The sequence below is a fragment of the Gavialis gangeticus genome, unplaced genomic scaffold (genome assembly GCF_001723915.1).
Source record: "Gavialis gangeticus isolate Ggan-Ray unplaced genomic scaffold, GavGan_comp1, whole genome shotgun sequence".
Taxonomy (NCBI): domain Eukaryota; kingdom Metazoa; phylum Chordata; order Crocodylia; family Gavialidae; genus Gavialis; species Gavialis gangeticus.
The window spans coordinates 7,749,487-7,764,055 of NW_017729011.1; the positions used below are offsets into that span (position 1 = coordinate 7,749,487).

A 14,569-nucleotide genomic window follows, 5' to 3' on the forward strand; every position below is an offset into this window, starting at 1 on the left:
TAAAAAAAAAAAAAAAAAGAATTCAGTTTCAAACAGAACTTTTGAAACAAAGGACACTTCTTATTCCCTTTCAATATAAACTATCATTTAATTAACCCCCCCTTAAAATAACAGTTATGTTGAATGTTGGTTCAGAACTTTATCTAGAATTTTGACATTTCACATTTGAAACTTTCTGGACTTTTTTGTGCCACAAATGTTACAATATTTTCCCATTTTCATTTGAAATGGAAACTAATTTCAAAAGGCCAACATTTCTGTGGCACAAACATCTGTTCATTCAAGAGCTGTACTAAATATATAGCAAGTGGAATATTAACATCCTTTTGAATCTGACTACATTATTACTGCCATGTAAAACAAATATTGTCTCTTACTAAGGTTTTAGAATATTATGAGATGCATAAAAATGTATTTTCCCCTGCATTTTTTTTTTACTTATTTTGTGCTACTTCTTAGGTTTAATTTTCAAGATGAAACACCTACCACAAACTTTGATACTTTCCCTGCTGCCATCCTCACTGTGTTTCAGGTAAAGCTGCCTCTTTTATTGTGTATGCACTTGAAGGACACCTTCCTGAAATCTTTGTCTGTTCCATTCAAACAGAGATGTTTCATTAAGGTATTTGGAATAGGAAGGTGGAAACTAAGTTTTGTTTGCCCATAGTCTGCTGTTCCTTAGAGAAGAATATCTGTCTCTTGGATAATATATTGTTACCAGTAAAATCACCCATTAATCTAATAATCAAGAATTCTTTTACTGTAAAAATCTGTGTAAACCAGCAGCTCTGTTGAACGTTCGAAGGACTATATAAGGCCTTTTGGCATTCTTCTCATGGCCACTTCCACAGTACTATATGCTGTAGTAACATGGTTCACTTGTGACACCCTGCACCGCATCTATTTATTGTAGCACAAAGAATCCACTGAACATGCAAGACCTACTTCCGCTCCCTCTGGCATTTACTGACATTTAATGAAGAAAGTAACCTAAGTTTGGCCCAAGGCAATGAAGAAATAATGTAGCATTTTGCACTATAATGTTTGCAGGATAAGAGAGTGCCACATAAGAATTAAAATCAATGGGGGGCAAGGAAAGAGTCATCAGCCTTAGGCAACACAATGTGATGGTATGAGAGAACAGCAGTCCTGGGAGCTTTGTGACTTAGATTTTAGAGGCCTGATTCTGCCACTCATTGACGACACCACATCAGTATAACAAACACTACCCAAGCCTAGCTTTGGAGCCTGATCCCAGCACATTTTCTGTTCTTTCATACCAGGCAGTGAGCCAGCCTACTGGCCAGTGCATCAGCAATACTCCAATCAACATTGGTCAGTTGATCCCTTTTTCCAGTAATGCATTTATCGTTCAAGCAGATCAACAACAATTAAAACAAGCAAATTCATCCTGCCCCTGGCACCCTTCAAAGTCTTTTATCTTGGGAAGTGACTGATGATAACTTCCATCAGGTCTTACCTGTTGTAAAAGCTCCCCTCTCCCCCTACCCCTGACCAAAGCCTTTTGGCTCCTGCTGAAACTGGCTCCCTTCAGTTCTCCCTCTGAGCTTAGGCTGCCCTTTTCTTTTTTTGGCTAGGTCACAGCCTTCTACTATTACATCTCCACAGATTATTCCCTATTTATGGGAAAATGGCCTGGTATAGGGTACATCAGACTCCAAACTGTTACAGGGCCAACTTCCCTTGTGATAATCATGCATCACCGCTGAACCCTTTTCTGACTCGTGGGACCAGAGAAAGCCTTTGTGAACTGAATGCCAGGCATTGTATTGGGGAATATTATTTTATGGTAAATTGCTACATTTCTTTACACCAGTAGTCTTGTGGAAAGCTGCTTAGCACAGAGTATTTACGACCTCCATAAACACACAGAAGCTGTATAAACTAGAAAGATGTCTATTAACCATATACGGTCCACTACTTGAGAGCTGACTGCCACTTAAACAATTAAATGCTGCCAGCTGCTAAGATGTAGGTCTGATGCATGCCTGAAGGGATGTGGGATGGTAGAGGTGGGATGTTGCTGAACTTTGGTTCAGAGGAAGAACATACTGTTGAGCAGTTCAGGTCTGAGAATTCAAACCAATACTCACACTAATGACCCTCTGCTTTTGGATGAGTGAGCTGCATTCTTCTGTGAAGGGCTATTGCATAAATGGCTAAAGCTGGCTTTAAATCATTTTGCTTTCATTCAGGCCCCAATTCAGACAAGCATCTTCATTCAGGGTAGCACTTTAACCATGTGCTTAAATGCTTTCCTGAGTTGGCATCCTATCTTTGACGCTACTAGCACACTAATTAGTCTATTAATATTATGGAGCAGATCTTAAAAGCTATTTTAATTCCATTACTTGGTGACTCTTCAGCCAGTAGTAGTATTAAACGCTGAGAATTCCTGAACAAACTATTCACCAAAACCAATCTGGACTGTTTAGCCCATTCATCTTCTGAAAATGTTTCATAAGGCAGACAATTATTTTTGTTACTTGGTTCTCTATTCAGTATGATATGGCAAAAAGTTTATATAGCCTACGGCTTGTTCATAAACTATTCAGTGGAACTCTGGCTTGCGTATTTACTGACTGAAATTTGGTTTGCAACCTGTGATTGATTCCCTAAGTTACATGCCTTCCCTGCTTTCTGAATTAATGGATCCCCAAAATTCACAATGGGTTTTCTATTGACTCTTGAACACTTCAAGCTTTAATTGTCATGCTTATACCCATATATGCAAATATTTGAAGTGTTTTCTGTGAACATTTGTGAGAATAAAATCTGCTCTATGAATATTATTGGAAAGCAAACTTGGGAGCAGTTGCAAATATGTGGAATTCATTTGAACAAATGTTTGTGAAAATGCTTTTGCATAATTTATCACATACTAAAAGATGAGTGGCCAGATTCATATACACAGTCACCCATGTGTAAATACATAGCTGGGAATTATTTCAGATTTATGCTGGTCTATGACCATACTATACCCTTAGGAGTCATTAGGATCATTTTACTACATTTTACCTACTCTTGTGTCATCATCAGCATCACCATCATACCAGCAGCTAGAGTCATTTCCTCTCTCCAAGGAATATAGGCTGGAATTTGTGACTGTTTCTAGCATATTGTTTGCACGTGCTACTTGATTGCTAACAGTGCACCAGACTTTCTTTTTTCTCTTACTGAATAGAGACACGACTTCCTGTTTAGAAGTCTGAATTCCAACAGCTACTAGAATCAGCCATGCAGGGCAGTCAAAAATGAATGGTTTTACTACGGAATAAGCAACCAATAATTGTGATGAATTTTATTGTTATTCATTTACTTATTGTTAGTATGTTGTCAACCACTAAAATGCAGTGGGAGCTGCTCAGTTGGGGAAGATGGTTTATTCTCCCCGCCGGCAAAATGTGAAAGACAGTGTTGTTCAGAGGATGACCCACAGGACTGGGGATCGGGACACCTGGGTTCTGTTCCCAGCAGGTTGCTGCTTCTGACTCTTTAAATTCTGGCAGCTCTGAAAACAGCCACATGCCGGCTGGAGGCTGGCTCCTGCCTCTTGCCCTGTCCTCCCTCCAGACCTCAGGGCTGCACCCAAGAGAGGACCCCTCCACGGCAGCAGATAGAGGGAGCACAAAGTCTTTGCAGACTGGGTGGTTCTCTTCTTGTTTGTCTAGGGCAGCCAGGTGTGTTGCATCTTGTGCAGTAAAACTATGGCAACAGCACAGACTAACTCGTGCTCCTGTGGCTGGACCCCAGGGTGCTCTTGTGTTTCCTGAGCAGAAAGCCGGATGCCCTCTATACTTGCCTTCCATGCTTGCCTTCCATCCTGCTCTCACAAATGTCATTTGGGAGGCACATGAGAGCAGTAGCCAGTGAGGAAAGGGGAGGGTTTCACTGCTGGACTGTGTTCTGCCTCCATCACCTACCCCTAGGCTGAGCAGAGGAAATCCAGGACATTCATTTGGGACATCCGGGACACTGCATCCCCCTCCCATTGCACTCTCACAAATTGGTGGGGGCGGGGTGGTGTGCTGGGTAGTCACCAGTGCCTGCCTGCCCACCTGCAAAGTGCTCTGTGCCACTCCACCTCCCAACCTGACCGCATCCCACACTCCTGAGTTTCTGGGACACCTATTGTAATTTTCAGCAGGCAGCCAGGACCAGCCTCTGAAATCTGGGACTGTCCCAGCTAAACTGGGACATATGGTCACCCTCCCTATGTCCCACCCTTCCTAGCTACCTCCCTGTCATCCCATGCACCTCCCAGTTCCCCATGTAGGACCCCAGCTATCAGTCATGTCAGCACCTCCCGGACACCTTTCGGTTACATCTGGTAAACTGCAGGTATCCCTCCAAACCATCAACTCTCACTCAGGATAGGATCCCCCAGCTTCCCCAGACACTTCTGTCAGCCAGCATAGGTCCTTACCAGAAGGCATCTGCTTGCACACAGAGAGGCCTTTAATTTCTCACTCTCAACTTTGGCAAAGGCAGGTTCTAGATATATTCCACGCGTTCCTTCTTCTCTGCCGTGTTCTCCGTGCAATGCACTAATGGAGGGGGTGGGCTACTAGGTGTCCCCTTAGAAGGGAGCACAAGAACAGCAGCCGCTGCCAGAGTGGAGAGGGTGATAGTTAGCATCTCTGGGGGAACGAATGGCTGTCGAGCTGGAGATCGAGTGATCTGCATACCTCCTCCTCTCCCCGCTTCACAGGACAGAAATGAGAAAGGAAACACAGAGAGAAGCAGTGTTCATAGCTTTGGCAGCAGTTGGATGCAATAAATAGGGCTTCAAGGAAATCGGGGGCACAAGGAGTTCGACTCCCTGTGCTGTGTTGGGATTTTTACCTTCTTTGCCCAGTCAGGGCATTGGGTTTGGAAGTCAGTAACTCTTTTCCTGCTACAGGAAAAGTCACATATGGTGCAGCAGAAACCTTGGCCTGTGTGACAGGCTTATAGAAAGGAGTGGGAGATTCTAAGGGCGGTGCAGGCAGAGATGTAAAGGAGGTCAGCCCCTACCACTTCAGCAAGCTGGCTGTCTGCACCCGGCCCCCAGCCCTCCGTGTTGAAGTATGGATGCTACCAGACAGCAGAAAGCAGATGGCTCCAGAAAGAAGGAAGACACTCTGAGGTGGGACTAGAGCCAGAGAGCCACCATGAAGTGGTGCTGCTAGTTGCATCCTGCCCGGTGGTGCCTGCTTTGGTCCTCAGAGTAAACCACACCTGTTTCTATTGCTTTTCTGGACAGTCAAATCCTAATTTTTTGGTTCCTGAGGGTTGGATGGGTTGATCCCTTAATCCAGATTTAATCCCTTCTGTGACCCCACATACTGCCTCAGCTAGCTGGAAGGTACTTTCTGTATCCCAATATGTAATATCTACTTTCTCTTCTGAATCTCCTGAAATCATGGTATTATTTTGGTTTTATCTAAGCTGAATTAGTTTAGGCTGCCTACATCTGGAAATGTATTGTTTGGAGTTCTCAGAAAGGATCTAGCCCTGTGCTGTTTAAAGGATGCAGGAAAAGATGCAGCCAGTTCTGGGCAGAGAAAGGGTTGCAGAAGTTACAGATACTGGCTAGGCAAAAGAAGGCCGAGTGGCCTGAGCGCGTGTCACACATTTCTACCAACTCTTTTTCCCATAATTTTCTCCTAGGAGAGAAAGCTACATACAACTGATGTTTCAGTACTTCAGTCCTTGCATCAGCCTCTCTCCTCTTTTTTCTCCAATTACTCTCTGCAGATACTGACTGGTGAAGACTGGAACGCGGTGATGTATCATGGGATAGAGTCACAGGGCGGTGTCCACTCAGGAATGTTCTCTTGCATTTACTTCATCGTCCTGACATTGTTTGGTAACTGTATCCTTGCCATTTTGAAATGAATTTTCAGGGAATGTCAGGCAATCTCCTCACCCGCAAGTCAAGCATACAAGGTGCCTCGACCTCCTGAAGCACGAAAGACAATGCAGTGCAGAGGGATAGCACAAAGGGTTGGGAGTCAGGACACCTGAGCTCTATTTCATTTCTGCTGCTGGCTCTCTGGATGACCTTGAGTAAGATGCCTAGGACTTGTCCCTGCACAGCCATGCTCTAAGCACTAACTAGACTAACAACAGGTAACTCTAATAGTAAATACTGCAATGGGAGGTATGATTGCAGCACAGTAGTGTGAGCGAGCTCAGCAAGCTTTCATCTAGCTAATTTGGAAAACAGTGTAGTGAAGATGCAGTAACATAAGCTTCAGCACAGGGGGGTACAAACCAACCAGAGATCATGGGTACCTGCACAGGTGGTTGAAGCTTGCATTGCCTTGGCTTTGCTTCTGCTGAGCCTGTACGAGCAAGATTAAGCTGGCTGTGGTATGCCTATACGTGTAGTACGCACTGCTCCCCATCGCAGTGCAATCAGAGCTTTAATCCATGTCCATTCACATCTTGTTTTTTCAGTACAAAGTTGTGTGTAGACTCTCTTACTTCAGATTTAGTGTCTTACTTTGATTTAGCCTAGATTGAGAAGAATCATTGGATGTCATTTGAACTGGGACCCTCTCAATCTGCCCATGCACATTTTGCACTGAATCACCAACGAAGTGTGAAGAAACCATTTTAGTTATACTGGTACATGCTTAGGTGTAAACTGGACCCCAGTTTCTCTGTACTTTGGTTTGTTTCTCCATCTGTAAAGCAGGGATAAGAATGCTCATTGTTGTAAGGCACTTCCAGCTATGTGCGTGACAGGCTATGGAGAAGTGCAAAGTAACCTTATCAGACTAGACAGTCGCTCCCACCTGAGAGACCATTGGGTTCAGCAACCTTCACTCCAGTTCAGCAAAGGGCTTTTACTGGCAAATCCTGTTAAAGGGAGGAGTGGGGAAAAGAGCAGTCTTGAGACATAGCGTATAGAATCATTAAGGCTTCCACTTTTGAAGAAAGGTAAGAAAACATGGACTCTATCGTATATTTGTTGTGCAGCAACACTACAGCCCTTTCCTCTTGCATAGTCCCCCTTATTCTGTGTGAGGAATTATGACAAGGAGCCGCGGATTATATGGCACCCAAGTTGTACTTGTCATTTAAGTGGCTCTCCTCGGAATTACCCAGCTGTAATTCACTCTGTCAGTGAGTAGCAGGAGCTGCTACCCAGAGACAGACCAGGTTTCTGCAGTCAGGCATCTACCTCATGCAGTGCAGTATGCAACTCTAGAAATGCAAAAACCAGGACAGCAGGTTGGGGGAGTGGGAGGACAGAAGAATATCCCTAATTCCTTAGGGCATGGCATTTGAAAGTGAGATTAAACTATAATTAAGTTGACTGAGAGAGAGAGAGAAAGAGACCCACTTCTAACCTGAAAGAGACTGCGTTCTAATGTTTTTAAAAACCACAGATTCCATTGCTATCTTGCTCATCCTCTTATAAAAAGAGTAGTTTTTATATGGTTTGAGTCTTCGCTTCTACCAATGCAGATGTAACTCCACCAAATTTGGTAGTGACACCGGCGTGACACTTCTGTAATGGGCAGGTGGATCAGAACCATAGTATTGTTTCCAAGTAATATCATTCAGTCTGAAAGCAACTGAGGGCCAGATTCTGTCATCTGCACCATCCCTTTCAACGCAGTGCTGGTGAAGACAGGGCCAATTCTTAGAGAATTCCCCCAGCCTTGACCAATATGAGCAGGTTTCTGAGACAGAGGCTGCTAGAGGCAGCAGGGGATGTGGTTGGAGCGTTATGCTGTAGCTATTTGTCATTGCAGACAGCTGTACAAGGCTACTGAAAGTAAGAGCAGCTCTTGAGCGTAGCTTAACATGCATCTGGAGCTGCTCTAGTCGTTGGAGTAGTCCAGGACCAGGCAGGTACAAAATCCTTAGTGATTCTGCAAACTGTCAAAGAGCTGTCCTCTTTTCATACTTGGGAAAAGTCCTTCCCTTTATGTAATGCAGTGAGGGCATGTGTCAGTGAAGAAGGGGAAATGCTGATCTTCTCTATATTAATGCGATTTTTGCTTCCATGCTACACACCCCATCAGAATCACAGTCCATGTATATTCTGGCCAGCCTTCAATATCCGTGTGTAAGAAGGCCCACTCCTTACATCTCATTTCCTTTTGGTGTCAACTGTTCCTGATATGTATCTCTTCTTCCGCTTCCCTTCCACACTCTCCCAGAAGCAGATACCATAAAGGGATGCTTTGAAATGTTTTACCCTGTCACATTTTTATTGACGTCATTTAATCTATGAAATGTTTTTTTCAAGGTACAGGACAAATTGGATGGGAAAGAGATAGTGTAATATAACAGTCATTATATCAAGTACTTGAACATGATCAGCTACTCTGTTATCTGGATGGGCTGAGTACTCCTAACCATCATAGTTTTGCATATAAAGAGGACTTCATGCTGTGGAACTAAACTACTCTTAAATTAAAGTTCCATTTCAACTGGCAGAGGATTCCATATGGAGCTTGCACTTGGGGGAGAACATTTTTAAAGAAATTTTAATAACTCACTCTCACTATATTTATATAATCTCCCTTGCAGCTTGTCCAAGAGAGAGACACCAACACTTTGCTTCATTTTTCTATTGCCTGCAATCTGAACTGCTTGCGACACACCCTGTAATGAAGACAGAGGGATCCTTGGGCACTGTATACATTTGTCAAGTTAGATATGTCATGTGTAAGTCTTTAATTCTGTGCGAATACTGCGGATGGAATGAGTTCACTGCGGTAGAGGTTCTGCATGCATGAACTACATGGAGAAAAGAGCTAGCTGGATAATGTTTATGACATTAAGAAAACCTACTGTAACAGGTAGCGGTGCACTAATACATTGGTCCCATATTGGATCAGCACCAATATAAAGAAAATTAACTGTATCAGCAATTGGCTTTTTTGGCTGATGTGGCCAATAATGTGGTCAATGTGGCAGTGCAGCACAGAGGCCCTCAGGAGCCTAGACAGGGGTATGTGCAGCAGCGGGAGCTGCCTCCCCACCCTGCCCCTCCGGGACGAGCCACTTGTGGCTCTGTCCTATGCCCCACCCCGGCTGTGTAGAGCCTGCCCCTGCCCCAGCCCCAGCCCGACTCTCTCCCTCACCGTGGAGACTTCAATCTCCCTCCCCCTTCCCTCCCCATCCCGCACAACAAACTTACCAGCCAGACGTTGCTTTACAAGCTGCCCAGCTGCATATCGACTATCGGATCAGTATCAGCCAATATGGTTCATTAAAAATCGGCCATCGGTATCAGCCCCAAAACTCTATCGGCGCACCCCTAGTAACAGGGCTAATTCATCCTAATGAACTTTTTGACCCAGATTCTGATGTTAGCCCCCAACGGATGTTGTAAATTTGGAGGAAATCTGTTCACCTCAAAGGAGGTTCTCCAGATCCACACTGGTAAGTCACATCAGGATCTGACCTGTTTGGTCAGAAATCTGTGACCCTAAGTATTTTTGATCAGTATAAAGTAATACAGTAAATTTGGAATTATCTCCCTCTGGCCCCCACCCCTTCCAACATGTGACTTTCTCCCCAATTAACTTTAATGAGAACCTGTCCAGAAAGGGACAACAGGCATAGAATTGCTTTAAAACATTTCCCCCTTGATTACGATGGCAATAGCAGTAGTAAATCCATTAGTACTCATGCTGATATTTCAAAGAGAATTGCAGCAAGGTCGCTGCTATCTCTGTCTTTCATTGAGTAGAATTAGTAATGCTGACGGCATGCAGAGAGCATTCTTTTCTTGTGAGAGGGGAAAACAGAACCATACAACTTTCAAATGGCTTCAACCATCATTTCCTGTCAGGCAAAACATTATCAGAAATGTCTGAAAATGAACTTTAAGTTTAGTTTGCAAAAAAAACAACCCTCCCCCCCTCCAAAAAAACCCTTCTCATCCTTTTGTTCCACATTAAACAGTTAGTGGTACAAGTGTGTTTAACCTGCTGTAACAGAATAAAGGCTCTTCTATACATGCAAGTATAGGTGCAATGGGATCTAATGCATGATCCACACAATTGTGCTTCCTGCCTTGTCACATGTACATGGCAAGAGGCATGATTGTGGGATCGTGAATCGGATCCCATCACACCATATTGCCTGTGCAGGCAGAGCTTAATCCTGGGCTCCCTCTGTGCTGGCAAGAAGCAAGTTCCCGCATCTGGGAGCCACCTCAGCTGATGGGGTTCCCAGCTGTCAGGGTGCACCATGCCCCTCCTTGCTGGGAGACCACAGCAGCTGGTTTCCCTGTTGCAGGGGTGCATAAATTGCCCCTACAGCTAAGAGATCACAGCACCTACAGTCTCCCAGATGCAGGGGTGCATGATGCTCCCCTGTGGCTGGAAGAGCACAGTAGCTGCAGTCTCCCAGCCACAAGGGTGCGTGGGGCATCCCCATGGCTGGGAGCCCTGTTAAGTGATGGGGCTTTTAGCTTCAGGGATACGTGCTTCTGCAGCTGAGAGCTCTCAGGCTCAAGGGTGCATGTGGTGTTCCTCCCCCCTGCTCCCCCCCAGCTGGGAACTCCAGTCAGCTGAGGGGGTCCCATCTGCAGAGGCACAGGCAACACATGCAAATTAAAGCTGGATAGAAACCAGTTATAAAGTTATTACATTTTCCAGCAATAACTTTACAGCTGGTTGTACCTTTTTAAGGCACTATACTTAATTTGCACAGGTAGCCAGTATTATTTGTGCAATTAACCAGGTACCATATTTCATGGTATATAGATTGAGTTTTGACACCCAATTTTTAACTCTTAAAATTCGACCTCGACTTATCCACTGTATCACCATCCCCTGCAAGTGGTGCTGGGCTCGGCACTCAGCTGGCATGGCCCAGGCAGCGCCGCTTGCAGGGGATGGGGCTATGCCAGCTGAGCGCTGAGCCTAGAACTGCTCTCAGGGGATGGGGATGAGGATGGGGCCAAGCTCAGTTGGTGCAGCCCCATCCCCTGTGAGTGGCACCACCTGGGCTGCACCAGTCGAGCATCTGCTGCAAGTAGCGCTGCTGAGCACCGAGCCCAGCCATGCCAGCTGAGTGCCGAGCCTGGTGCCACTTGCAGAGGACAGATCTGGGCTCAGTGCTTGGCAGCACCGCTTGCAGGGGATGAGGCTGGGCTCAGTGCTCGGCTGACGCAGCCCAAGCAGAGCCACTCACAGGGGATGGAGCTGTGTCAGCTGAGCCCTGAGCCCAGCCCCGTCTCCGTCCCTATCCCCTGTAAGCGGTGCTGGGCTTGGCACTTGTTGGCATGCCCTCATCCCTTGCTAGCCGTGCTGCCCGGGCCACGCCAGTCAAGTGCTGAGCCCATCCCTGTCCCCTGTGAGCTGTGCTGTGGCACATATCCAGCCCCCAGGTGCCTGACCTGCAGTGAGGGTGCACAGGGGGACAAATAAATCGACCTAGGAATTTCATAGATCTGGTGTATAAGTTGACCTAACTTTTTGGATCAGAAAAATGGGGTCAATTTATATACCGCATCGACCTATACACTAAAATACAGTAATTGTGTAACACATGTAATGTGCAGAGAGAGACCTAATATGAGTGCACAGCAAAATGGAAGGAGGATACAGTTATATCTTTTGGGCTGAGGCTTAACTTCCTAAGGAAAGCCCCATTGCTTAACAGATTTGAAGCTAGATTGGGTAGTGTATTGTAGAATACCCTTCAGAGAACAATCCTGCACTAGCTGAGTTATGGATTAGATGTAGCATAAAATGTCTATTGTGTTTCTAATTCTTGAGTTAAAGGGACGCTGACAATTATTTAAAAGAAAACCAGACAATATCTACCATTACTTCCCTATTCTGTCACTGTAATACCTACATAGAAGCTTGAACAGACTGCTGCTTTTCCAGTCTGGATTTTTCATTTGGCAAATAGTAATTTGCCACCAGCCTGTCTTGCATGGACTTTCACTGGAGCTGAAATTTAAACAGTCCTGCTCATTTTTCTTACTTGTATCGCTGATACCAGACCAGCTCTAGGAACTGATTTTCTTAGCTGTATCTTACTCCATCTGGGAGGCTGTGCAGTGGCAAAGTGAAAGACCTGGCAGCTTTTCTGTAAGAGGAATTTATTTTTTGTTTCTCAGTATTTGATAAGTTCCTGTTTATGACAAGGAGGTTTAAAAGAGATGGACTAAATGGTGCTCTCATTAGACCAGCTTCAGCATTTTGGGGTGGGCCTGCAAAATAGTGTTTTGGTGCTTCCTGGCTTCCTTCAAACATAAGGAATTATGATCCTTATTCCTCTTCCAGAGTCTATTTTGACAAAATTCAGGTGGATTTCTTCCAGCATAATGGAGTCCAGTTACTTCTTGGTATCACTTTATGGTTTTGAGTCTTTCTGCAAGGAAAAGTACAAGAAATTTGTATGCTTAAAACAAAAAGAGGGAAACTGAAGTTTTCCTTGATTTTTCTAGTTGCACAAAATCCTCCATTGTTCATAGGCCAGAAGATACCTGTCTCAAATAATTCTTAAGGGAGGTGGCATAAGTGGCATAGGAGCAGAATTGGGCTTGATATTTGGTAGTTTTTAAAATCATGTAAAAAGATTCTCATGGCTACAGCTCTACCAAAATGCACCAGTTCGAAGATGGAGCAGCTCAGCAGAGTCCGTTGTTGCAAGATACGTTTGCAGGGGTTAGGACATTTTCTGTATGGATAGGCATCAGGGACAGGAAGCAGCTTCATTATTTAGTTTCTTAGTCTCTGTGGGTTTTTGATGAGAATGCTTGGAGGCATTTTAAAAGCAGTAGAAGCACTGGAGTGGAAGAGTCCAGATAATCTTTGTCACTCAGTGCCAGCTAACAAGGGGTATCACGGTGTCTGCACCTGCCACTCCATGTTGTAACATTAGGCACTGGGTTCCAGTTGGCAATTAAAGAGCTGAGAAATGTAATTTCTCTTTAAAAAATCAAAAGTTAATGGAACTTACATTTTTGTCAGAAATGCAGCCATTCAGGAGGCAGCAGCCTAGGCAGGAAATGGTGGTTTCAACAGTTTTATTTGTCATTGTCTGGACTCAGCAGGAAGGATATTCTTGCACCTCTGCTGGCTCCACCTGAAAAAAAAGAAAGAAGCAATTTCTATGGATCATATTTCAAAGAGGTCTCTGTGCCATATCATAAACTCTACTATCTCAGGTGGCTTAATATGTTCAAAACATGATGGGCAGCTTTTTCTTAGTCTGCCTTGGCCTGGAGATACCCCAGTGACTCTCCCCCAATATCCCTTTGAAGTTGCTAGTGGGCAGAACCCCTCCCCCCAAATATATGAACTTAGATATTCTTTTAATGTTTGGTAGTGTTCAAGTGATGCTGTAGCCATGATGGTCCAGGAAATATGTGGGAAGCAAGGTTTTTTGCAGGTGAAATCTTTTATTGGACCAACTGCATGGTTGGGATAGACAAGGTTTTGGGTACCACAATACACTTCCTCAAGTTTCTGGGAAAGAATCAGTAAAGGTTCCAATAAAAGATATCACCCACAAAAATCCCCTTTTCTCACATATTTTCCTGAGCATCACGGTGACAATTTCACTTCAGCACTACCAGAACATGGACAATGTTGAAATTCACTGTTTGCAGTGGAAAATGCAGAACCTTAAAAAAAAAAAGAAGCCTGGCTGCCCATCAACATCTTCCTAAACTTGCACTGCTTCTTTCCCAGAGATCTGAGAAAGGGTACCGACTATGTTACAGATCCTTTGTCCTCTCCATCCTCCCCATATACTGCTTTTACTCTTTCTACTACATTGCTTTCTTCTCTAAATGTCTTTCCCACAATACAGTGCCCTGTGCATCTTATCAAGTGCACAGACCAAATCAGTAGTTACAACCTATGTACTCGTTATGAGATCAATTATAGTCTGCCTAAAATTCCCTAAGCCATTTCATATGTCTGTGTTTATATCTTCTTTTAGTCCTAAACACTTGTGCCACAGCTACTCTCTTTTGGTTAGAATAATTGCTATACATATATGTATACCATAGTGCTGTAAAGCCCTTTGGAAGCCTTCAGTGAAACAGCACAGTATATATGTATGAACCTCTAGGTTCCCTTTCAGGAGAGACATCACAGCTAAGTATAGACATTTGGGGAGGTTAATCTGGTACAAAATGGCCACCCAGTTTAAACTTAGCTCTTCCTGGTGCCGACCTTACACTTACAGACCCAGTCTATGACCGGATATCAATTAAAACCTGTAACTGTACAGAAGTTCCATGCATACAAACTGGTCTAAAAATTGTGAAACCTGGTTTAAGATAAACCTGGATCTATGTAGTATCAAACTTACTCAATTTAGGTCTAACCAGTGCATGGAACTTCTGTACGCTTCCCCTGCACAACCCAGGAGCTGGGAAAACCCAGCTGCCAACCCCCAGCCCTAGGGCTGCGCTTTTCATGCCCTCCTCTCCTGCGTCCTGCACCAGACTATTTTTCGCACCCCAGTCTCTCACCTCTCCCCAAACCAGCCAGCCCCGCCCCCCCAACCCCAACCTCACAAGCTGCTCCGGGTGCCACCTCTGCTGGAGCCAAACAAGTAC

General features: G+C 44.6%; 1 protein-coding gene across 4 annotated transcripts in view; it reads left to right on the forward strand.

Moving 5' to 3' along the window:
- Window positions 1–14,569, forward strand: part of CACNA1B (calcium voltage-gated channel subunit alpha1 B) — a 644,201-nt gene that overhangs the window by 458,788 nt on the left and 170,844 nt on the right. For all 4 annotated transcript variants that reach the window (XM_019510484.1, XM_019510481.1, XM_019510482.1 and 1 more), the window contains 2 exons: window positions 460–532; window positions 5,761–5,878. In XM_019510484.1, coding sequence (XP_019366029.1) covers window positions 460–532; window positions 5,761–5,878 — 191 coding nt within the window. The remainder of the gene's footprint in view (window positions 1–459; window positions 533–5,760; window positions 5,879–14,569) is intronic.